At 41.1% G+C, this 26,528-nt stretch overlaps 1 protein-coding gene across 6 annotated transcripts in view; it reads right to left on the reverse strand.

Moving 5' to 3' along the window:
• LOC122806846 (cyclin-dependent kinase 17-like) overlaps positions 1-26,528 on the reverse strand; it is a 2,140,137-nt gene that overhangs the window by 73,339 nt on the left and 2,040,270 nt on the right. For 5 of the 6 annotated variants that reach the window (XM_044077600.1, XM_044077601.1, XM_044077602.1 and 2 more), the window contains one exon: positions 790-913. The exons of the other annotated variant lie outside the window; for it this stretch is intronic. In XM_044077600.1, coding sequence (XP_043933535.1) covers positions 828-913 — 86 coding nt within the window. In that variant the 3' untranslated portion in view covers positions 790-827. The remainder of the gene's footprint in view (positions 1-789; positions 914-26,528) is intronic. 6 annotated transcript variants of the gene reach the window in all.

The following is a 26,528-nucleotide window of genomic DNA, read 5'->3' on the forward strand; positions in this document are numbered from 1 at the left end:
ACTGCTAAGGGATTATTAAAATTATAAAAATGTAACCAGGAATCTCAGACTGGTCTTCAGAGTGTCCTTGGACATAAGAATTCTTCCATTGCAGTTCTAACACTGCACTTATGTGAATTCCAGGTCATGACAAATGTAAAAGCCAAAGGCACCTTTAAAAACTCTAAATGGTAATTGCGTAGATTGTTGCTGACTCACTGGCAGGCACTGGATGGTCTGAAATGGACAGAACCTTGTAATGACATCCCATTTCAGCACCACTAGCAACCCTCCTTTCTTCTGCGTTGGCCACATTTACTATCTCATGGATTTATTTATTTATTTACTATGGTAAATCTGGACCAGTGTCAAACATGCTGTCACCATAGCAACCACCAATACACAAAAAAGTAATTCATTGGAAGAAACCAAAGCAGAAAGTAAGCATGAAAAGAAAACGATGTAAATAAGTTGCTATTACTGAAAAAACATGCGGAGGACTCTGAAGTACACCTGACTGTTGGAAAGAAATGAAAGTTACAGTATAAAAGGGTCATACTACATTGCCTTGTTATGTCCTGGATCTGTTATCTCTCTCCTAGTTGTAAGCAGCATTACTCAGCTTCCTTGCAAATCAATCTAGCATACGCATGATGCATTAGTTGAGCAAGTTGAAGACTCCAGCAGTCATTTGTGATCCAGCAATTACGCATACATTGCATTAAGTACAGGCAGAGTGCAATAACAGAAACAAACAGAAGTGAAGCAGCTACAGAGTGAGCTCAGCTCAGAGAAACACTAGATATTTACCAGAGAAGAATTGCCACCAGTCGCTGCATACTCTGACATCAGCAGGCAACAGACTCGTGGTTTACAGATAACTGATTGCTTGTTTGGAAATACTCAGATGAGGCAGATGCAACCTTACGGTGGACTGAAAACAGGAAAGAAATGAAAGGAAAGAAGAAAGAAATTAAGTATACAAAAGAAAAAACAATAAAACCAGAAAAAGTGTGAACAGATTAACAAAAAAGAAGACAATGCTATGTACAAATGCAAACATATTTGCTCACAGCTTTTTTCCATCATTCTTGTAACCATTTTGCACTCTTAACATCTTTGTCAAAACAAATCCCAGTGTCAACATCCAAACTTTCAGACAGTCCAAAAATGTGGAAATGTGAAGCTCAACACTTGACAGTCTCTACAAGAAATGATTTATTGTAATGAGGAACTTTCATTTTATTTTAACTTCTTAAAGCTCCAAAAAAGAGAAAGCATATGAAAACTGGCACTGCTGATCCACTCATATAACAGCTTATCACAGGTTTGGTACTACAAAACCTGCATGCAGTGGCACTGAACAGCTGGGCACACTGCCCATCCCACCCCAGGACAGAAATGCTGATCAGTGCCTCATCAATCAGATTTTAGCTTTGGGTCATATCATAGTCATCTGAAATCACAGCAACTGTTTTGTCATGCAATTATTGTAGAGAATTAAGGTTATGAGCTGTTTGTGAGTTGCTTCCTGTGGTTCAGGTGTTCACTCTCTCAGGCTCCATTTGTCTACTTTGTGACCTTGAGCAAATCATTTAACCACACAATGTTTTGGGAAAACTGGGGTAAGCTCCAAAATGGTCTCCTGGACCACATGCCTAGTAACTATCTGCAAACGTATTTCTCACCCAAACCACCTCTGCTATTAACCTCACCTTGCTAATGTACTGAAAAGTACAGTTGTATACACTTACCATAAATGTAGATGTTCGAGTGTATTCGCTGTTGCAGTCATCACCTGTGGGTTATCCCTGCTGTGGTAGCCCTCGGCCAGCCCGAATACCAGAGTCAATGTTTTTGTGCATCGGCTGCTGTCGCCTGTAGTCTGACGTCAGGAGGTCAGCACTATAAAGCAAGGCAGCCAACATCATTACATCAGTTTTTCTTGCCCAAATCCATCAGAAGCACAATGGAAAATAGAGAAGTAGTTCTGGTGGCTAAGAGCCACTTTAGGAAGCATGTGTCCCCCTAGGGGACGATGTTAAAAGGGGGATGGAGGGAAACCAAGACTGCAACAGTTAATACAGTTGAACATCTGCATTTATGGTAAGTGTACACAACTGTACTATGTTCTTTGTGTTTCACTGTTGCAGTCATCACCTGTGGGAGGATTCCCAATGCTAAGGTAAAGGATGGAAGGATAGGTTGAGTCCTAAGTATTGTTCAGAAGGCCCTGCAGAATTGTAGAGGCAAACCCTGCCCTACACTTAGAAAAGAGAGGTAGGTGGTAATGCTTTGTAAAGGTATGGACAGAGGTCCAGGTAGCCGCTTCCAAGATGTCCCTGGTAGTAACTCCTCTGAGAAAGGCAGTGGAAGTGGAGGTTGCCCTAGTGGAGTGGGTACAGATCGACTTAGGGGCGGGTTTCCCATGTAGTCTGTATCAAAAATGGATACAGTGTGAAATCCATTTGGAAATGGTTTGGAGATGGGCTTCTCCTCTGCCCCTGGGGCAAAGCTTACAAGAAGCTGGTCAGTATTTTCTGAATGGCTTAGTGTGGTCCAGATTGTATCTGAGTTGTCTGCGCATGTCTAGTGAGTGTAGAATTCTTTCCCCCATCTTTTGAGGGTTGGGAAAGAAGGTGGGAAGGTGCATGGCCTGGTTAAGGGTCACATCAGATACCACCTTGGGCATAAAGGAGGGATTGGTCCTCTGGAAGACTCTGTCTGCATGGAAAATTATGAAGGGCTCGACAGCCATGAGAGCTTGAAGTTCTGAGACCCTTCTGGATGAGATAATAGCTAGTAGCAAGACAGTCTTCCAGGAGAGGTATTTCAATTCTATTGAATGGCAGGTTCGAAAGGAGGTAAGGTTAGTTTCTCTAAAACATAATTCAGGTCCCAGGGTGGAGTAGGAGATCTTCTGGGAGGCCTGATATTAGAAGGTCTCCTGAGGAATTGCTTAATCAAAGGATGTGAGGAAAGGGGTGGGTCTGGATCATAATGGGCAGAGATGGCTGAGGCATGGATTTTAATAGAGGAGGAGAGGCCACTGTTGAGCAACTCTAATTAATACAAGATGAGAGGGATGGAAGGTTGGGAGGTACTGCCCCTTTTTGAGTGTTTCCAGGAGCAGAAGGTTTTCCATTTTCCTGCATAAGATTTTCTTGTGCTGGGCCTTCTGGCCTCTGTGATGATTTCCAGGACCTGTCTGCTTAACAGTGAATTCTTGTTAGTTTTAGTGTATAAGCCATGCTGAAAGTTTGAGAGTCTGTAGGTCTGGATGCAGTACCTTCCACCTCTCCTGGGTCAAGAGGTCTGACCTTAGGGGAAGCAGCTTTGGGGGCTGTAAGGTCACACTGCGTAGTAAGGGTACCAATGCTGTCTGGGTCAATCTGGAGCAATGAGGATGGCCTTTGGTCTCTCCTCTTATTTTGATCAGAATCTGGGGAATAAGGGGCAGAGGAGGGTATGCGTACACAAAGAGGGAACTCCAGGGGAAGGTCAAGGCATCCACTTTCCATGCTAGGAGGTGATACTCCCTGGTACAAAACTTGTGCAGCTGGTGGTTGAGGTGTAAGGCAAAGAAGTCCACCTCTGTTGTCCCCCACTCCTGGGTGATTTGCAGAAAGATTTCTCTATGGAGCTGCCATTCATGGGGGTCCAGTAAGTTTCTGCTTAGGTGGTCTGCCAGTGTGTTGTTGATCCCTGGTAAGTATTGGGCAATTAGGTGTAGCCCCATGGAGTTTGCTGTAGTCGAGAGACTCATGGCTAACCTGCACAGGGGGTAAGATTGTGTGCCCCCCTGGTTGTTGATGTACCACATTACTGTGGTGTTGACTGTTTTTATAAGGAGGACCCTTGGCCTGAGATGGGGTTGGAAGGAAGTCAGATCATTTTGCACTGCCATCATGTCTTTCTGGTTGATGTGCGAGTGAAGTTGCTGGGCATTCCAAAGGCCTTGGTACACCTGCCTGCTAGGCGAGCACCCCAAGCTATGTCTGAGGCACCGGTGGTGATGGTCTGGCTGGAAGGGCAGAGGATGAAGGGAAGACCCTTGTTCATGACACAGGCCTCCGCCCACCAGAGAAATTCATCCCTTATGCAAGGGATCAGTGGGAGAGTGGTCTCTAGGGACTGAGAGTGCTGACAACAAAGGTACTTTAAGTACCACTGAAGCTCTCTCATGTGAAGCCTGGTGAAAGGGATGAGAATGATGCAAGATGCCACGTATCCCAGGGCTTGCAGGAACTTCCTCGCAGTTAGGTGACTACTGGAAGCCAGCTGGATGAAGTATAGAGGCAGAAAGCTCTGCTTTTCTGGGGATAGGAAGGCCATTAGGGTTGCTGTGTCTAGCACAGCTCCCAGTAAAACAATCTTCCTGGTGGGGTTTTGCTTTGATTTTTTTCTCATTGACGGTGAACCCTAGGGAAGTTAGGAGTTTTTTGACAAACAGAAGATCCTGGAGCAACTTTTCTTTGCTGTTCACCTGAATGAGGCAGTCGTCCAGGTAAGGGTAAATCTGTACATTTCTCTGTCTGCAGAATGCTATAGCTGGGGCCAAGCATTTGGTGAATACTCTGAGAGCAGTAGATAAGCCAAAGGGCAGTGCAGAGAACTGAAAGTGCTGATTGCCTGCTCTGAAGCACACAAATTTTCTGCATGATTCCCCTGATGGGGATGTGGAGGTTGGCATCTTTTAGGTCTAGGGTGACCAGCCAGGCATTTTGTGTGAGCATAGGCAGGAGCTGCTGCAAGGTTAGCGTTTTGAATCTGGGGACTACCAAGAAGGTGTTCAGTTTGGATAGATCCAGGATGGGGCACCAAGTGCCCTCCTTTCTGGGAACAAGGAATAGACTGGAGTAAAAACCTTTTCCTGTTTGATTCGGAGGAACAGGTTCTACTCCCCCCTGGGATATTAGTGTTTTTTCCTGCTTTAATGCCTCTGCCCACTGGTTTGGGGAGAGGTCTGGGTACCCTGTTGGAATAGGGAATTCACGGAAGGTGAATCTGTATCCCTGAGAAATTATTTTTAATACCCACTGGTCCTTGGTTATAGATACCCAATTGTCCATGAAGAGGGTGAGCCTTCCTCCTAGTTTTAGATGAGTGAAAGGAGGGCAGAGGGGAGAGGGAGAGTCATTGTGAGTGCTTACCATAGAAGCTTGGCTTAGAACTCCCTGCCTTAGAGGCAAAAGTGGTCCATTGTTTGCTTCTTTGCTGGCCCTGGGATAGGGGCCTGGATGGCCTGTCCCTGCGGGGCTTACTTTGGCCCTGTATGCTGGGTGCAGGGGAAGTTCCTGCTGAATCTGGGATGTTGAACTTGAAAGAAATCTTTTAGTGTTTGCATAGATTTTGCTTTGTCTTCCATCTTTTTAAGCACCTCTTCTGCTTTTTCCCCAAACAGGTGTTCCTTATCTAGGGGTGCATCAATAAGTTTAGACTTGACATGATCAGGGAGAGCTTGTTCCTTCAGCCATTCATGTCTTCTAATAACAGATCATGTCACTGCTGCCCTGCTACAGGCTTCTAGGGTGTCATATCCACATTGTAATGAGTGCTTGGCCACTTGACAAGCAAAGTTTAGTAATTCTGCCAGGTCCTTTGAGTTGGCACTGTCAGGAGAGGTAGCAATCTTCTGTTTTAATTGTTCCAAAGTGTGTTGTTGATATTTTAACATATGGAACTGACAACTGAGTGCTTGGATAGCCAAGGTTACAGAGATGTATACTTTTTTACCCCATCTGTCCACAGCTCTGGGGTCTTTGTTAGAAGGAAGAGGATTCTTGGCAGAACTAGTCTTAACTCCTTTAGGTCTCTGTGTAATGACCTCAGGTTCTGCAGCAGGGTTCCTGTACAGGTATTTGTGAGAATCTGGTACTCGTAGTACCTGTCAGGTTTAGCTGGAGCAGGAGGCAGGGCATCAGGGGCTAAACTGGATTCAAGTAAATCATCATCAACTACTTCTGGAATAGGTGGGATGGCCAGGGGTCTGTGCTGGGGCAGGTCCAGAAACTCTCTAAGTTATTTCTTTGACTCTGCGAAGTCCTGAGATTCCCAATGAAAATGTTCCCTGAGGGAGTGAAGGATTTCCCCGAAGGAGAGGTCCTCTGGACGGGAGGCAGAGGGGATGGATTCCTCTGCATCTGAATCCTCAAACTGTTAAGGGCTGCTGTTCCTCTTCAAAGGCAGAATAATCACATTCCTCAGACTCTTGGTCTGACATAATATCTGGAGAAGGAAGCCTTTTCCTTTTTAGAGTGGGGGGCCTGAGTACCTCAGATAGGGGATATGACAGCCTCCGCCATTTTAAGCATTTTTGCTTGGGGTGGGGGAGCAGTAGCAAGATGGAGGCTAGAAGCAGATTTTCTAGGAGTGGCCTGGCTTTGAGGTCTGAGAGAATCCATCGGTCTCTGAAAAACGGTAGTCTGAAGAGGAGACATTGTTTTTTGTCTAGAATCGGTAGTGCAAACGGCCTCCTTGGAAGATGGTACCTGCGTTGCAGCTCTTGACCCAAACGAGGCAGAGACAGCCAAAGGCTCGAAAGACTAAGTGGATTTCTGTGGCATACCAGACTCCAACAGGGTCTCGGCAGAGGCCTGCGTAGAATGCGAGTTGGGCATCAGGGGCTGCGAAAGCACCTCACTGAATTCCGGAGAAAGTCCAGTTGTGTACACTTACCATAAATGTAGATGTTCAAGTGCATTCACTGTTGTAGTCATCACATTTGGGTTACCTTATTGCAGGTATCCCTCAGCCAGCCTGAATACCAGAGTCTTGGGATTTCTGTGTCGGATGCTGTCGCTTCTTCCATGACGTCAGGTTGTCAGGGGTATAAAACATGGAACAGACACCACTACATCAGTTTTTCTTGCCCCAGATGTCAGGTGCCCCCAAAATAGGAAGCAATTACATGGCATGTAATACTCCCAGCAAAAAACAAATACCAAGGATATAAGATATGCCAGACAAAAAGGACAGGAAAGAAATCAAGAGAAGTCAAGGGGCTGGAGGGAGGGTAACCACAACTGCAACAGTGAATACATTCAAACACCTACATTTATAGTAAGTGTACACAACTGTACTATCTTCTTCGTGTTTCACTGTTGCAGTCATCACATTTGGGTTGATTCCCAAAGCTAAGGAAGGGTGGAGGTAGTTATGAAGCATTAGGGTTGGCAATCAGGTCCTGTAAGACTGCTGTGGAAAATCCAGCTCTGGATTTAGAAAATATAAGCAAGTGGTAGTGCTTGGTGAAAGTATGTACAGAGCTCCAGGTTGCAGCTTCCAGGATATCCCTGGTAGGGACTCCCCTGACAAATGCTGTAGAGGTAGATGTAGCCCTAGTGGAATGAGTTCTGATCCCCTGTGGGGTGGGTTTCCATGGTACTTGTAGCAGAAATGGATGCAGTGTGGTATCCATTTAGAAATGGTTTGTTTTGATATGGCCTTGCCCTCTGCCCCTGCAGCAAAGCTGGCTAGCAGCTGGTCAGATATTCTGAGAGGTTTAGTCCTGTCGAGATAGAACCTAAGTTGCCTGTGCACGTCCAGGGAATGCAGGATCCTTTCCCCTTTATTCTGAGGATTAGGAAAAAAGGTTGGCAAATGAATGGACACCACCTTGGGCATAAAGGATGGGTTACTTTTGAGGGAAACCCTGTCTGTATGGAAGATAATGAAGGGTTCCACTGCCATAAGGCCCTGCAATTCAGACACTCTTCTTGCTGAACTGATGGCTAGAAGTAAAGCTGTTTTCCATGAGAGGACTTTTAACTCTACTGTGGCCACAGGTTCAAAGGGCAGAAGTGTGAACATTTCTAATACAAAGTTAAGGTCCCAGGCTGGAGTGGGAGCTCTCCTGGAGGGGTCTTACATTTTTGGCTCCTCTCAGGAACTGTTTTACCAGAGGATGACAGAAGAGAGGTGGCTCAGTATTATAATGAGCTGAGATGGCAGAGGCATGGATCTTAACTGAAGAGAAGGATAGGCCTTTGTGAAGAATTTCTGTTAAGTAATCTAGTATATGAGGTAAGCTGGGCACAGTTGTGCCCATTTCCTGAGACTGGCTCCAGGAACAGTATCTCTTCCATTTTTCCGAATAGGATTTTCTAGTACTAGGCCTCCTTGCCTCAAGAATGACATCCAGCACCTGCTTACTGACGTTTGCTGGTGTTGAATTCAGGGGATTAGCTAGGCTGCAAGGTTCAGGGTCTGTAGCTAAGAGTGGAGAATTTGGCCTGCCTGCTGGGACAGCAGGGAAGGAGTCTGAGGCAGGTGCCATGGTTGTAGCACTGTCATACTGTGCAAAAGAGGGTACCAGTGCTGGCGTGGCCAGTCTGGCGCAAATAGGATTGTCCTTGGCTTGTCCTGTTTGATTTTTAGTAGAACCTTCGAGAGAAGTGGCAGAGGGGGTAAAGGCATAGACTGAGAGGCTTTCTCAGGTGAAGGACAGGGCATCCACTTTCCAAGCTTGGCTGTGGGGAGTTCTGGTGCAATATTTGCTCAATTGATAGTTCTGAGGGGAAGCAAAAAGGTCCACCTCTGGTGTCCCCCACCTGTTCCTCAAAAGCTTGAATATTTTGGGTTCCAGTTTCTACTCATGTGGATCCATGAAATTTCTGCTTAAGTTGTCTGTCAGTGAATTTAGTTTGCCTGGCAGGAACTGAGCCTGTAAGTGCACTTGGTTGCTCAAGGCTGTGTTCCACAGAGCCATGGCTAGTCTGCAGAGTGAGTAGGAATGTGTTCCCCCCCTGCTTGTTTATGTACCGCATAACTGTGGTGTTGTCTGTCTTTACCAATAGTTGTCCTAGAAGAATAAGGCCCTTGAAGGCTGTCAGAGCATTCTGCACCAGCTAACATTTCTTTTTGATTGATATGCAGATGCATTTGGTTTGGGTTCCATTTACCATGAATGCACTGCCCTGTCATGTGAGCATAGTCTGATGCGCCCTTGTTGTGGTTGCAGGCCTCTGCCCACCAAAGGAACTCTGTCCTTGGGCAAGGAATGATAGGTATCATTGTTTCCAGCTCCTGAGAATGCTGACACCACAGACTTTTTAGGTACCACTGAAGTTTCCTCATATGCAGTCTTGCATATGGAATTAGTAGAATGCAAGAGGCCATGAACCCTAGGGCTTGCAGTATTTTTCTTGCAGATAGCCGGGTTTTGGTGGCCAGTAGACTGAAACAGTTTGTCACATAAATTTGTTTCTCTGGAGTAAGGAATGGCATCTGGGAAGTTGTGTTCAAGCTTGCTCCCAGGAATACAATCTGTTGGCTGGGTAGCAGTTGTGATTTATTTTCGTTGATGGTGTACCCCATTGAAGTGAGAAGTCTCTTTACAAATGCCAGGTGCTGAAGTAGCAATTCCTGACTGTCCACCTGAATCAGGCAATTATCCAAGTATGGGTAAATTTGAATTCCTCTCTCCCTGCAATATGCAATGGCTGGAGCTAGGAACTTTGTGAATACCCTGGGTGCAGTAGATAAGCCAAAGGGAAGTGCAGAGAACTGATAGTGCATAGAGCCTGATCTGAAGTGTAGGTATTTTCTGCAAGATTCCCTTATAGGAATGTGCAGATAAGCTTCTTTTCAATCTACGGTTGCTAGCCAGGAGTCCTTGGCTAGCACAGGAAGCAGTTATTGGACAGTTAACATTTTGAATTTTGGAACCACCAAAAAGGTGCTGAGAATAGACAGATCCAGGATAGGACGCCAAGAGTTTTCTTTTCTGGGGACCAGAAACAGTCTGGAGTAAAAACCTTGTCCTCTTTGTTCTGCTGGGACAGGTTGAATAGCCTTGATACTGAGAAGAAAAGTACTTGCTTTTGGGCCTCTGCCCACTGGTTTGGTGGTAGGTCTGGCCATCCGCTTATGGATGGGAGTGAATGGAATTGGAATCTGTATCCCTGGAAAACAATGTTTAAGACCCATTTGTCCTGGGTAATGTATTGTCAATTTTTGGCATGCAGTGCAAGTTTTCCTCCTAAAGGTGCAAATACTTGGGCAAGGCTTGAAAGAGTTAAGAATGTTAAGGATAAGTCATTGTGCAATTTTACCAAAGGATGGACGCTTACTACTCTTTGTTTTGGACATGGGAGCACTCCATTGCTTAGATCTGTGTATAGCCTGAGACTGAAGTCTTGGTGGTCTGCTGCCCGTGGGTTTGGACTGAGAAGGCCTGGAAGGGACTGGAAAAGACCATTTTTTTAAAGGTCAATGTCTACTGAATCTAGGTGGCTATACTTGTAAGAAATCCTTAACAGTATGCATAGTTTTCGCTTTCTCCTCCATTCTTTTGAGGACTTCTGCTTTATTACCAAATAGACGCTCTTGATTTAATGGTGCATCCAGTAATTTTGCTTTGACATGATCTGGCAAGTCTTGTTCCTTAAGCCAAGCATGTCTTTTAAGAACAGATCCAGTGACAGCAGCCCTGCAAGATGCTTCTTAAGCATCAAACCCACATTGCAAAGTATGTTTACCAACTTGGCTAGCAGAAAGCATTAACTCTTGTAAATCTTTGTGTTCTGCACAATCAGGAATCAACAATATTTTTTGTTTAATTCGCTCCATAATATGCTGCTGACACTTCAACATATGAAACTGGCAATTTAAAGCACTAATGGCAAGCGTAGCAGTGGTGTATACCTTTTTCCCCCATCTATTTAATGCCCTGGAATCCCTGTCCGAAGGGGTAGGATTTTTGGCAGTTGTAGCCTTAATGCCTTTAGGTCCCTGGGAAATGCTCTCTGGATCCACAGTAGGATTCCTAAAAAGGAATTTGTGAGAGTCAGGCACTCTATAGTACCTGTCAGGTTTCCTGGGAGCTGGAGGCAAGGTATCAGTGGTAAGGCTGGATTCCAGGAGGACATCATCTACAATTTCCATAACAGGAGGGACAGCTAGAGGCCTGTGCTGAGGCAAGCTTAAAAAATCCCCGAGTCTCTTTTTGGACTGGGAGTAGTCCTGGCTCTCCCAGCAGAAATGTTCTCGAAGGGTGTGCAGGGTTTCACCAAAGGAAAAATCCTCTGGAGGGCAGAGGGAATGGAATCCTCTGCATCAGAATTCTCATAGGTAGATAAGGTTATATCTTGGAAATCAGAAGGATCAGAGTAATCAGATTCCTCATCAGAAGAATCAGAAGGAAAATCAGTTCTTGGTCTTTTTGAGGGGGAAGGCTGAGTTCCCCTAATTAAAGTAATGAGGTCCTCAACCATTCTAATCTTTTGTTTTTGTGTCATGTGGGCCTTAGAATGTGCTTTGGTCGTCAGTTTCCAAGGCGTAGTGTGAACTTTAGGCCTGAGAAATTTGGTATTTTTGGTTTGAAAGGAAGTCGTCGGTTTAATATGAAGATCGGAAGGCCAGAAAACACCCTCAGAAGCCGGTGCCTGCACAGCGGCTCTGGACCCATCCAAGGTAGAGACATCCGCAGGTTCCATAGTCGAAAAAGCATCTCACGGGATACTGGACTCTGAAGCCTACGAATCTGTAGAAGCAGGTATCAGGGGCTGCGAAAGCACCTCAGTACCGGTGGACTGGTGACTAGCTTAACGGTAGCATCAGCGGCCACCTTGGACCTATGCAGTGTGTCTCTGTCTTTATCCTTTCGTTTTTTTTGGAAGACTGGTAGTCGGATGGCTTACCGAAGACATTTCTGAGTATGGAGATCAAGAGAGAAAGAATTTAGCTACAAAAATAGCCTGATGATGAATAGTTTGGGCGTTGAACAAGGAAAAAAAACGACAGCGAGGGACTTTGTGGTCTGGGCCTAAACAGATGACGCAGTAAGAATGAAAATCTCTGTGAGGTATTTGCTTTCCACAGGCAAGACAATTACTAATTTTTTCTGACATCGGTTAGAGCAAGAAAAAAGGATCCCCAACGGGGTACTTATCTTTTAGAAGACTTCAGGTCTGAAACTCGAAAAACAAACATTTGAGGAGCTTTTAGTCATAACAGCAGTTAGATAGTAAATAACTTCTTCCAGACAGTCCTTGAAGGCTAACATTTATTTGTCCTTTGTTGATGGGGGATAGTACCACTGAGTTAGTGGCCTCTCAAGAGAAGACCCAACATGGTATTTATGCTTCTTGAAGAACTTCAACCAGGGCATTAACAAACTTCCTATACTGTTTTTGATGGGTGTCCTGGGGCCCTTTACATCCACCGCACTGCAAGAAAGACTGATGTAATGGCATCGGTTGCATGTTTTATACCCCTCACAACCTGACAGCATCCAACGCAGGAAATCCCAAGACTCTGGTATTCAGGCCGGCTGAGGGCTACCTGCAGGCAGATAACCCAAATGTGATGACTGCAACAGTGAAACACGAAGAACATCTGATGAATTGCTTAGCGGTAACAACGTCGGAAGGCTTAGCCTTGTGTGGCCTGTCTCTAGCTTTACGTTTTTTCAGAATGTTGACAGATTGTTGGCTGATGGACGCCATACTGGAATTCAAAGATGGAATGCAAAAATAATTGTCTACAAAAAGAGTTCTACGGCGAATGGTTCTCGCATTAAAGAAGGTACAGAACCAGCAACGAGGGATGTCATAGTCTGGAACTAAACAAGTGATGCAGAAAGAATGAAAGTCTCGGTGTGGGATCTGCTTTCCACAGGCGAGACAATTGTTAACTTTTTCAGACATCTGTTACACCAAGAAAAAGGGTCCCCAACGGGGTACTTAACTTTAGAAGCCTTCTGCTGAAATTCGACTTCTGGTCATGCAAACTGCTTCTACTATGGGCTCCACGGCAAGAAAGACTGATGTAATGATGTCGGCTGCCTTGCTTTATAGTACTGATGACTTGATATCAGACTACAGGCGACAACAGCCGGTGCACAAAAACATTGACTCTGGTATTTGGGCTGGCCGAGGGCTACCACAGCAGGGATAACCCAAATGTGATAATTGCTACAGTGAAACATGAAGAACATCTTAAGTTATCCATCTCAGCCCTCTACACAAACTGACAGCAACTGACATTTACTTTATCAGAAACTAAGCGTGAATTGAAAAACAAAAAAAGAGAAACACTGAATGGAAGATGATGGGGCAAAAATGTAACTTGGCACTTACAGCAACTGTCAAACCTTGCTGCAGACAGTCTGGTGAGAACTACACAAACATATAAATAAGCAGAAATATACAAGATATTAGCACAACTGCACAACAGGCAACCGATTCTTGCCAGCCATCTAAAAACTAATGGGAGTCTAGCACATCAGTCACTTAGTATTTTGGAACACTTAAGTAATCGATTTACTTTATAACAATTTCATTTTTTTAAATTACTAAATTTATGAATTAAAGAATACATTATCACACACTGTCCTAGATGAAACATTCAGTTCTCTATAAATGTTACCTTTTAAAAAAGGCAGACTAGGTGCTTCAGATAGTAACTGCTGTCAAAGTCTGTTTTTTTCAGTTTAGTCTCCATAAAACTCCTTGCAGAACACACACAATACATGCAATACAATATAATGTGACTGCAGGATATAAAAGATTTTATTTTACAAAGTTTTTCAACACGCTACCCCGAAAGTCGCACTTAACTAGACTTAAACAAGGTTGACTAGCTTCCTAGTGAAAGCACGGATAATAGAAAATATTCAGAAAGCATTTCAAAAGTTATAAAGCTTTTATCTACCAAAAACTCTCAATTGCCGGGCATTGTGCAGCCTCTAGGAACACAGAAAAACTGGTCAATGTCAGCTTGTTCTGGTCAGCTGAGAAACATTAGTCAGTCGGACAAATAGGTGAACACAGTACTATTCTATAAAGGATCATTTCACTTTGCAACTTCTGCCTCCTACACTTTTTCATCATTAACCCCTCCCATCAATCACACAACTTCTAAATAAGGGGCAAAACTTTTCAACAGCAGTGTCAGTGGGGCAACTGGCAGCACATTTGCCTTTGGTGCTGGAAGACCAGAAGACTGTGGATTCTACTTCCATTCCAAGGGACTGGCTTACTGACACTGCAGTACAGTATTAGGGGAGTGCTGCACACCTGAGTGTGCCATCCTTGGGATGGGACATTAAACCAAGGTCCCATCTGCTTAAGTTGGTGGTAGGATGTAAAGGGCCCCAGGGCACCCATCGAAAACAGTATAGGAAGTTCGTTAATGCCTTGGTTGACGTTCTTCAAGAAGCATAAATACCATGTTGGGTCTTCTCTTGAGAGGCCACTAACTCAGTGGGACTATCCCCCATCAACAAAGGACAAATAAATGTTAGCTTTCAAGGACTGTCTGGAAGAAGTTATCTATCTAATTACTGTTATGACTAAAAGATACCATTTTGAATTAAATCATTTAACAGTCCAGAAACAACTTCTGATAATGTGGTTTATCACTGTCAGGTGGCTCTTATGTTATGTATTCACATCCAGATGTTAAATGGATACTGATTTAAAGAATGCATTGACTGTTGTCATGTTTAAACTGTTAGGTTGATCTCCAAGATTTAGACAAGTTTCATACACAGAAATCAGTGATGCTGATGTCCTAATATTTTAGCAACAACATTCATTACCACAAATAGCTGCCCTCATCTGGGGGCATGAGATAGCTGCAGTGTTTGCATTTTAGTCTCAAAGGTTTTGTTCATTATTCTTTTTCAGTATGACCTGGAAATGAGTTGCAGTTTACATTTTCTAGCCATCTTGAATACAACCATGTCACCCTCTGATCATGCCATGTGTCCTAATACTTTAAGTTAACTCTATAGAGCAAGCAGTCTATTCAGATTCCATTAAAAAGACTTTTTCTGCCTTACTAAATTAGTTGCACAATTTCATACTAGAATATGGCACCTTAAAATGCTAACACTAAAAAAATGTTTTTTCAATATGGTTTATGGCAATGGCTGACTTTGACTTCCAAAAACTTATAAATACCACAGGGTTGTTTATTCTTTTTTAATTTCTCCAAGTCTTTTGAGTTTCTATTACCATGATGGGAATTTACCCCATTCCTAAGTTCAAGTATTTGTTTATTTTATTTATTTACTGACATTTGTCAACTGTGTTGGTCCAACTGGGCTAGTGGCCCATTTTCAGTGGAGACTCGAGGAGAAAAGCACCAAAAAATACTACACAGAAGTTTAACAATCCAGTAAGTAAAGAGTACTAACTATAGATCATTTCAAATTACAAAGATAAAACACACTGAAGCTCGAGACAAAGGCACCAAATTTGGACACAGTAACAAAATATTTACATATTTACAGCAAGTTTTTTTTTGTGTATTTGATTTAGTTAGTTTGTATACCCATAGTAGAGTACATTGGAAGTAGAGGGAGTGTTAGAAATAAGATGAGAAAGGAGGGTAATGGGAGTTAAGTAGGGGCTTGACAGGGGCAGAGTTTAGAGTTAAGTAGATGAAGATTGATTTTTTCTTTAAAGTGAGATAGGTGCATGATGGAATGTATCTCTATTTGGGAGTTTATTCCAAGCACTGGCAATGGAATGTTTGTATATGAGTTTGCCTATTGTCCTTTGGAGTTGGTAGATGTCAAGTAAATGCTGATTAGAGGTATGAAAAGTCCAAGGTGGAGAATAGACTGAGATGAGTGATGAGTGAGCAGGACAGGATGCTGGTTTGTAGAGGATGGAGTGTAGAATTTGGAATTCTCAGTAGTAGCAGTTGGGGAAATTCAAACCACTGGAGAGAGAGTTAAGGGCCAGACAGTGGTGTGAGTTATATGGAAAGTTAGTGACAAATCTGGCTATCTTGTGATAAGTTTGTTGGAATTTGTTCAAGGTTGTAGTTTGAATGCTGGTAAACACTGGTGCAGCATATAGAAGGTTGGGGAGGAACACAGCTTGTGCAAGGACTAGTCTAGAATTTATGGTCAGAAATTGTTTGTTGCAATACAGGAGCCCAAGCTTTTGATGCGTCTTTTTTGTACATTGTAACAGGTGTAGGTTAAATTTGAGTTCATCATCTATGATGACACCTTGGAGTTTGAATGGGATTATAGCTGGATTATAGTGTTGTTGGAGGATGTGACAGTAAAGGTAGATTTGTGATGAGTTAGTGATCGAGGAAGGAAGAGTAAGCGTTTAGTCTTTTTTGGGTTAAGGATAAGTAAATTATTGGACAACCATTGTTTTGTGGAAAGAAGGGCATATTGGGTAGCAGTATGGAGTTCAGATAAGTTGTCAGAAATGGAGATGAGGGTAGAGTCGTCAGCATACTGGATGAGGGAGGACTGTTTACAGGAGGTTTTGAGGTCACTGGCAAAGATATTAAAACAGGAGGGGACTCAGGATGGAGCCTTGGGGTACCCCAGTTGGGACAAGTATAAATGGAGAAGAAGATGATAGCCATTTAACAGATTACTGCCTGCTGGACAGGTAACTACTGAACCAGTGAAGGGAGGATGAGGAGAGGTTGAGATGAACAAGTATGATTAAAGTTCATGAAATTAGTATTGTTTCAATATTTGATGTTAGCCAGAAGTGCTCTTCGCAGCACCCGAAATGTCCCCAGGAATGACTCATGCAATTCGTTCAGAGTTACATGTATCGATAACATATCTAAATAAGATTGTAAATTCCTTTTTATAAGACCAATTGCTCCAACTACTACTGAAACTGTTTGGGTATCCTTCGTGCACAGTGCTCTCTTTTCTGCCTGTGAATCCTGGTATATTATGATTTTGTGTCCCTCTGTAAATAAGACACTGGGTGTAGCAATTTCAATAATCAAGGCTACTTTGTCTACTTTTCAAAGACTACTACATCTGGTTTTCTTGCATCTATTTTTTGAATTGTTGGTAATGGTTGATCCCATGAGATATAAACTTCATTGTTTTTTAAAATGCTTTGTGGCTCATGTTTCCAGCGTTTTTCAGTTACCTCAATATTATGATGTTTGCACAATCCCCAGTGCAACTGTCTTACCACATTATTATGCCTTTCTTTATACAGGTCCTGCTACCATTAGTATATCACAACCAGCAAAAAGATGTGTGACTGTTTCCAATTCTGTTTTTACAAAACCTACATTTGTCTGCTTCTCCCACACGTTCAATGGATTTTCTAAACCAGCGTGTATGTAAGCCCACTATCTTGGGCTGCCTACATTAACCTTTTGTCTTTTGGTTTAAATTCACCTCTCCTTAACCATTCCTGCATTTGATCATGATCAACATGAGGTTGTTCCAAGAGTTTTCTATACTTGCAACTATATTTATGCATTTTCCACATTTCTTGCCTTCTCAGCTGATACTTATTTCTTTTTTGGCATATTCAGTTGCTGCCTCAATTTTATCTACTTCTGGTTCAATTTCCATTCCCGCTTGATGCTGATATGCTAATCTAAGCAAGGAAGTCATCTTAAAACTTATTCTCCTCATGTTTTAAAACTTTCACTATGTTTGGGTCTTGTGAGGTCAGCAGATATGTATGCAGTTTCACAACTGGAGATCTATATGTGTAATCAATTTCAAGGAGGCCCGTACCTCATTCAGAATAGGGAATATATGGTCTTGATATCTACTGATTTTTATCAATCATTTGGTGAGCATGAAACAACCTTCTTGTTTTCCTGTCCAGCCTATCCAATACCTTTTGGGACCAGTCAATACTCCAAAACTGTATGTTAGGACAGGAAGAGCAAATTGATTTATAGCTTGGACTTTGTTCCTAGATATTAACGCTGTTTTCAGTATTAATTTTAGTCTTCTAAAATATTCCTTACCAAGTTTTATTAGCATCTGTTCATGTTTTATTGTTGATCCTTCAATTCCCAAATATTTTTATACTCCTTGGTCAAGTTCTTTTATATCATATTCCTGTACTAAACTGATGTTATCTTGGTGATGCAATTTTCCTGCTTTAAAGGGTGCTTTTGCAAATTTATCAAGACCAAATGACATTCTTGTAACAACTGACAAAAATGTTACCACTTGCAGTTTTGCTTTCAGTTCCTCATCTGATGAGCTATACAGTTGTAAATCGTCCACAATAACATGATGAGAAGTCTTTACACTTTTTTGTTTTCTGGGAGCCAAATTGTAGCCATGACCTAATCTGTTAAGTAGACAGCTAAATGAGTTAAAGGCAAGACAAAACAGCAGTGGTGACAGAGTCTCAACCTGGAATATCCCCCTTTGAATTTTTATCCGTGGAATAACAACTTGTCCTTTATCATGGCTTAACTGCAAAGTGGTTTGCTATTGTTTCATGGTCGCTGTAATGTAACTGATCAGAGTAGGGTGCATCTTGTACATTTTTAAGCACTCTTTTATCCATGAATGTGGGATACTGTCTAATGCTTTTTTGTAGTCTATTCATGCCATACTTAAGTTTCTTCCCCTTTTACAGTTCTCCATTATTACTTTATTTAACAACAAATGATCCTTTGTTCCATATAATTTTCTTTTACCTTTGTTCTATTGCCATGATTGAAATGCCTATAAACTCTGTTGACATCAATTCCAGTGTGTAGTTTACAGGTTGTTGGAAGGCAAGTTATTGGTCTATAGCTTTTAGGATAGCTTGCAGGTTCACTCTTGAGTAGGAGCATCGTTTTTCTTGTTAACCAGGTTGGTTTCTGTTCAGAGTGCAAATACAAATAATTCTTACTCATGGCTAAATCTTCATGTAAAGATGTTAACACTTTTAACCAGAAGTTAGGTACTGCAACTCGGCCTGGGGTTTTCCAATTAGGAGCTTTTATTAACTTTGTTTCACTCTCTCTGGTTGTTACTTCATTCCATTTCATATCCTGTATCTTTGAACTTCTCATTCTTTTACTTCTTCTATCCATTTAGCATCTCTGTCATGTTCCACAAGATCCTCAAATATTTCTCCAAAATGTATCTCTTTTTTTTTTTTTGGTGGTGTTTCAGTTCCTTTCACCTTGCTTCTCAGTTCTCTATAAATCTTTTTTGGGTCATCAATACATTGCCTTTTTTTGTAGTTTTCCTTTATAAAGTTTTTTTCTGCCTGTGCTGACAATTTTAGTTTATTTGCAACAGTGCATGACAGATCCTGATGTGTGCAGATACTGCCTATTTATGAGTAATTTTTAATGCTTCTTACTGAAATTGGCTTTGTGGCTCTGTCCCTCTGTAGTTCTGTCACACTCTTAGGAGACATTGGGAAAAACGCTGAGCTTCTCATCAGAGAAGGACTCATCCAGTAAGATGTGGGCCACAAAGGGACAGAGTAGGACACACACACACAAACACACACACACCTCCCTGCATCATTTTCTACACAAAGACATATACTAAGTCCCAAAAGCACAACAATACAAGACCACTTGTAATCAGGGACACTTTTAAAATATTATTTACTTGAGAAAATGACGGAATAAGTCAGTGTGAATAATATACATTTTCTAAAAATAAAAGAAAGCTGCTCTGTGGTTCTATCATGTTCTTCGCAAAACAATGGAAAAAATGCTGAGCTTCTCGTCTGTGTTTTTCCCACCGTCTAGCTAATTGCCTTCTTACTATTTTTATTGAGGAATGTGACAGAACCACAGAGGGGCATATTTTACTTAAAAACTAAAAAGGAATAAAATAAAAATATAAAAAAGATTGTTTAAATAAAGAATGTTTTTTATTCAGTCGCTCTTAAAACGTAAAAAATAAGGAAAAAGAGTGAAAACTTTGCAAAAGAAACACAGATGAGCTGATTTCAGAAAAGCATTCTCAATTCACATCAGCTTCTGCATTTTAAAAGCATTCATCAGGCAACTTAATGCAGAAAAGTGTTGAGAAAACTCAAGAGGAAGAAGGTGAACAAGAAGCATCTTCTGTGGAATGACTGCTGGTGTTGCAGCTGCTTTTTTAGAGGTCCTTTCTAAACATTTATTGGTAGGAGGAAGAGATGCCATCTTTTAATAATACAGCTCACATATGGACTTTATCTCCTGTGAGTGCTCATTCAATTCTGCCAGTTTCAGCTCCATCTCTTTTCAAACAGATCCAAGACTATAATGGGGGAATTCAAAACACCCCTCTGAAGTTCAGTCAGATACTCGGAGACCCTCAGCCCAGAAAGTCTGATGAGGAATCATCAAAGCAGCTCAGCTTGTCTGAACAAGCCAAGCTGTAAGCCAAGTTGTCAATGGACTTAAGTGGCACTACACCCATGCAGGTAACACATCTGCCAAGAATACAAATCTGGATTACAGCCTTTCCATCACCTAAAGAATCTACTATAAGAAAAAAAAAAATCTTCAAGACTGGTAAAAAATACCATGCTGCACACTTGATGGAACTGCTGATTCTCATCCCCAAAGTGAAGGGAAAACCATTTTTTTCATTGCTCTGTTCCTATTCTCCTACATTGCACAATGACTGGCAGACAGTACAACCTCTTCATTCTCGGCTAGTATAGCCTGTAACTATAAATATTAATAAAATAATCCGACCAGCATGACTGTATTATTATAAGAATTTAATAACGTATATAATGCTAAGCACTTTCATAGTATTCATATCGTTTCTTCAGACCATAAAACTACACCATAAAACCATTTTCACTCATAAAAACAAATTCAAAACTTACTTAACCTATGAACAGCAAGAATAACACTACATCACAATTGATTAACAAATCAGAAATCATTTCAGCTCATAGGTCAAGAACAAAATGCTCCCGAAACACCTACATTTTAAACTCAGGTTACCTAAATTCAATGCTAGACATTAGTTAAAAGCAAACACTAAAGGAACACCCATACGTCATTCAGCTAATCAACATGGAATTAACCATACACCCTTATTTCACACAGCATTTCATTCATCTCAATGCCTGAGAGAATGGGCCTTCAGAACCGGTTTTAAAGAAACCTGCGCATTAAGTCCATGGTGGAACATGTGCTTGTAATTGCAGAACCCATTTCAATTCATCTCAATGCCTGAGAGACTAGGCCTTCAAAACCGGTTTTAAACCAAGCTGCACATTATGTCCTGGTGGAATGTGCTTGTAATTGCAGAACTCATTTCAATTCACTTTTTTCAGTCATGTTCCTAAGGTCTCCCTCCTCTTATATTCTCTGATAATATTTCCAACATTAAAAAATGTTCATAGTTGTCGGGTTCAGCACACTTTTAAGTTTTTAGCATTGGAAATATTATCAGCCATGCTGGTCGGATTATGTTATTATGTTATTAATATTTACCAGACTTTTTAATTTTCTGACTTTCATCTAGTTGTGCAGTTTTACCTATTTGTTTATATCCTGGAACTACCATTGGCTGCTATAATACGTTTTGCCAAAAAAGGAGAAACCTGTGTTTATGGCGTACTTCTGGCTAGCCTTAAGGAGGACAGGAGAGAAATCAACCTGTTGACTGGTCGAAAAACACAACACAGCTCCACTCCCCTGAATCCCTCTACCACCCACCACATACAAACACTCACAGGCTTCCTCAATGAGTTCAGTAACCTACTAAACATCAGCAACACAAATGTAACACCCCCACAGCTACCCCTCCCCCATTTTCATTCCACTATTCCACTTCAGAAAGATTAGAACCAAGGAAACAAATACAATTGAACCAAACACAAATAGATAACCTAGTCTCTTGGTTCATTCACCTTTGTGAGGACGTCATCTCCCACTCACACATACCACCTCTGCTTAACTAATAAGATTATTCCTCAAATATGGAAGCGATAGTCACTACTTTCCAAAACTACCTTGGCCAACTAGTGCTTCACAATCCATTCTATCCCAATACTTCCCACTTTAAGTAAAATGTTAGAAAAAAATGACTTGTAACTAAACCAATGTTTATTTACATCAATACCATCTACTATCCAAGAAGCAACATGGATTCTGGTCTGGATACAGCACCGCAACACCTCTCTACTTCCTCACAGATAACATCCTATCCAAAATGGACAAAGACAACCTGACAACAGCAGTCTTCACTGACCTCACAAAGGCCTTTAATCTAACTGGCATAAATTACTACTTGACAAATTAACTGAAATATGCATCAGTGATGACGCAAAACCTTGGTTTGTTACACTTCCTCACCAATAGATCCTTCACGGTGAAAGTGAGCACCACCACCTCTGAAACACTTCCTCTTATGAAAGGAGTCCCTCAGGTCTCCACTTTAGCCCTTATGCTCTTTTCTATATTTATTAAACTCCCATGTGATCATCCTTAGATACTGCTAATTCTTTATGCAGATGACATGGTCATCTACAGATCAAACAAATCTCACTCTATTACACACTCAGCTCCAAGATGATCTCCAAACCCTCAACCAGTGGCTAATAGGGCAGAAACTTATACTCAACCCCTCTAAAACAAAAGTAATACTATTTGTAGCCAACATATCCACCTTCCTTAACATTAAAGAGATTAACAATACCACCATAGAAACTACCACATCCTTCAAATACCTTAGGATTTCACTAGACCAATCTCTTAAGTTTCAACTACACACTCAAAAAGCACAAAAAAAAAGATCTATACACTACTATTCTGGGTGACCAAGCTATTGCCTCTTCTGTCCAAGCCAGCAAAAGCTGACACAGCAAAGGAATACTCTTCACTCAGATACAGACTACCCATTACAGCTGCAGCCTCAGTGAAAATTGCCACAACCTTATTGTCAGTTAACTACTAACTCCTCCAGTAATGATCATCACTGCCTAACTCTCAACAAAGCTAAATGGCTCCCCATTACATTTGAGAGCCAACCTCCTACTAGGATCACTAATTTACAAAACCCTTTCTCCCGAGACACTGTCTCCTCACTCAAACTTTTCATCAAAACACCCACATATAATCTCAGGGATCTTTGTCAATCTCAACCCACCCTGCTAACTCCAAAAAGTAAACCTGATTCCACTGACTGTGCATTTTCCATCTTGGCACCTAAACTATGGGTCTTCATTCCCCAATGAGAGAGGTCAAAACAACTTGTACTTGAGACAAGACTTCAAGGAACACCTCCTTACTCAAAGTGTGGCTGCACTCAGGTCATGTTACATGAACCCTGCAGCTCTCACACACCCCCCTTTATCCCTATTTCATCCTGCCTTGCTTCATATTGTCATCCCCTTTACTTACTGCCTCTCATTCATCGAACTTCCCTCTTCTTTCTGAATCTCTCCCTCACTTTTGTACTCCTCTTCCCACTGCATGCCTCTTGTACCTCTTCTCCATCTTCTAAATAAATAACAATATGCTGCTATCCCTGTAGCATAAGCCATCTCAGTCATTACTGTTACATCTTATCCTTAAAGCTCTGCCAAGCATAATTCCAATTTTAGATCTGTGTTTTGGCTTTAACTGCTTCTTCAACTAAATGCTGTAGTACATTCTTGCATCCATAAATATATACTGGTGTTGCAGCTGCTTTTTTAGAGGTCCTTTCTAAACATTTATTGGTAGGAGGAAGAGATGCCATCTTTTAATAATACAGCTCACATATGGACTTTATCTCCTGTGAGTGCTCATTCAATTCTGCCAGTTTCAGCTTCATCTCTTTTCTTTATTCTGTTATTTAGCATATCCCTCATGACTGTAAACATGTTTTATTCATTTCGCTTTATTCCACCATAAATAACTCACATTCTTTAAGAAAATTCTGGTAGTTAGAAGTCAGCCTACTTGCCCTGACATATTGGCCCTTAATTTTTTTGTTGAAAGGGTGAGCCACAAAAGATTTGTTGGATGAAGGGCTGATTGATTTGGATACTTAGTTATTTGATGATTGAAAGACCTAGACTACCCTCAATTTCTGACATACCGAAAACATATAAGAATAGTCTTGACACCCCCCCCCTTAGGCCAATGGTATCGGCAAATGGTTCCAAAACGTTTCCACTAATCACATTTTTGGATTTTAAACTTAAAAGATATGGATGTGTGAAAGAGAGATTTTAAAAGATTCCTGGGATTTTTAAAAATGTGCTAAATTGGACTTTAGTGAAAGGATGATTTTTGTTACTATTGATATTGTAGATTTGTTCACCATTATTCTCCATGACATGGGACTGTAATGGTTTGAGGAGGCATTAATTGACAAAGGTGGTCTCACTAACAGTTCCGGACCTGTCTTGAGCTTATGGAGATGGTTCTAAGGAACAATTTCATATATTTGAAGGTGAGTTCTTTCAGCAGATTAGTGGAGTGGCTATGGGTCATGTTGTGCCCCCACTTATACCAATATTATACTTTCTGTATGAGAACAAACATTTGTAACTAACTCCACATATGCTCACTGCTGGAGATTGTATAAACAATACCTGGATGATATCTGTACATTCTGGATAGATACTGAGGATAAGTTAAGGGAATCCACGGAGTATATTACTAATGCAACTGATTTTTTAAAACTTATTTATATTATAGATGCAACTATCCATAACTTATTTGAGATGAACGAGTTTAAGTCTACAATTTATCAGAACGATACTTTAATTCCTACTTATATTTTACCACTGCTCACCCTTTTCAACAAAAAAGAAGCACTGCTAAGGGCCAATATGTCAGGGCAAGAAGGAAGACTTCTAACGACCAAGAATTTCTTAAAGAATGTGAGTTATTGATGGTGGAATAAAGTGGGTGTGTTTCTATAACTGGTGTTGAGCCTGGTACTTCCTGAGTGCCGTTTTGCAGTTTTTAGTGGTCACTACACTTTGGTGTGGATCGTTAGCACTTCCCTTCCTTTTTTTTTTTTTGGTTTTGGTATTTCACTTGTGGAGGAGATGGATGGGCAGGTGAGCTCACCGGGCATTGTGGTGGCATGGAATGGCGAAGTTGGTGAGGTTCTTAAGATGATCAGCCAACTGACTCAACTAGTAAATTTACTGACCCCAATTTATCAATCATTGGTTTCAACTGTATCTATGGTTTCCTTGCCTGGTAACCAGGAAATGACAACAGAGAGAAGTCGAATTGGGTGGACAAGAGGAGCAGAAGTGGAGGCGAGCGAGAATGGCGGTGGTTTACATAGCAATAACTTGGATTTGGCTGAATCTTGCTGTAATGGATTACCTAACATTTTTTACAGCTTCAGTAACAATTGCAAAAGGATTGTTGAGTGTGATATTCTTCTGAAAGCCCAGCAGATGTGGAGACAAGGTGATTTAAAACTCCATTAGACAATATTGCTCACAATAATGACTTAGGAGCTTGGCTTACTAAAAACATTCATTTTGTGACTTGGTCACCCACACTTTATGATAATTCTTATTCTCAAACTTATCAAAATAATATTCAAAAACTGTATGACTGCATGTTTAAGTACAGGACATTGGATCTGGACAACTGTTAATTGAAAGGATGTATAAACAGGGGCATTTTCCCCAAAGGGCTTCAGGTATATAAATACCCTAACAATGTGGAAGAAGGGACTGATTTTCATAAAGAGCTTATAAAGATTTTTGATACGTGTGGAATGGACATTATGAGGGCTATATAATTAAAATGAAAAGGACATAGCATTGATTTATACACAGAATATATTAATAAATGTATTCAGAATGATTTAATGTTTACAGTTGAACAAGAAAAAGAAAACTATTTTAATATTAGATTCAACACCGATGACAGGTGTAAGGTTATTGTTAATAGAAAAGTTAAGAAACTGGAGAGAGGCAGGGTGGATTATGAGGATAATTAATGTTATCCTAGACCTAGTGGTCATAGGAAGTACTGAGGGAGCTTGCAGAATTTACACCAACAGTTTGAACACAGCAGGGGAGAGAACTCTACCAAGGGATGAAAGGCAGAGGGATAATTATGGGGAAGTTAATGGATTCCAACCCATCTTTTGACGTACATGGCCCTTCAGAATTTCACCCCTATTGAGATTGGAGACAATCAAGAACAAAAATTCACTTTACTACAATCACAACAGGGTGAGGGTAGCAGAAACAGGGAGATATTGATGGAGCCTGCAACGTACAATGATGGAGAAATTTTAAAGGATAATTTTAAACACGTCTATGGCAATTACAATATATTTAATTACAGTGGTGCTGACATTCAGGAAGTCCATTTTAATTTTTTTTCAAAAGGTTTTAAGTTCATTCTTAAGAAAAAAAAATGGTGACATTAGCAAGGTTTTAATAGATTTTAAGTTATTTGTGCAGAAAAAAATCTTGAATTATTTTTGTCTGGTAATGACCAGGGTTCATTGCAGTGTGAAGTTCTTAGGAAGAAAAGTATATTTAACCCCCCCATGCACCCCCAATTAAAAAACTTTGATGCTCTAGTAGAAAAGGAATTTACGAAGGGGATCCAGAAAAATAAGTTTGTTTTGAATCTCCCAGTTGGGAAGATACATTTATTGGATGAATTAAGACAGAATAAATATTTGAGAGTGATGAAAGCAGATAAGGGTGGGGGGACAGTGTTAATGAACAACATAACTTATGAGGCTAACATGATGGATTTTCTTAGTGATAATAGTAACTACATCAGGGTCTCGAAGAATGAGATTAATGTAGCCTATAGAAAAATTGATTTGGTTATAAAAGATTTTCTGGATGAAAAGCTGATTGATTTGGAAACTTATAATTATTTGATGATGGAGAGAC

The sequence above is a fragment of the Protopterus annectens genome, chromosome 7.part0 (assembly GCF_019279795.1).
Source record: "Protopterus annectens isolate FY-2018-M chromosome 7.part0, PAN1.0, whole genome shotgun sequence".
NCBI classification, from domain to species: Eukaryota; Metazoa; Chordata; order Ceratodontiformes; family Protopteridae; genus Protopterus; species Protopterus annectens.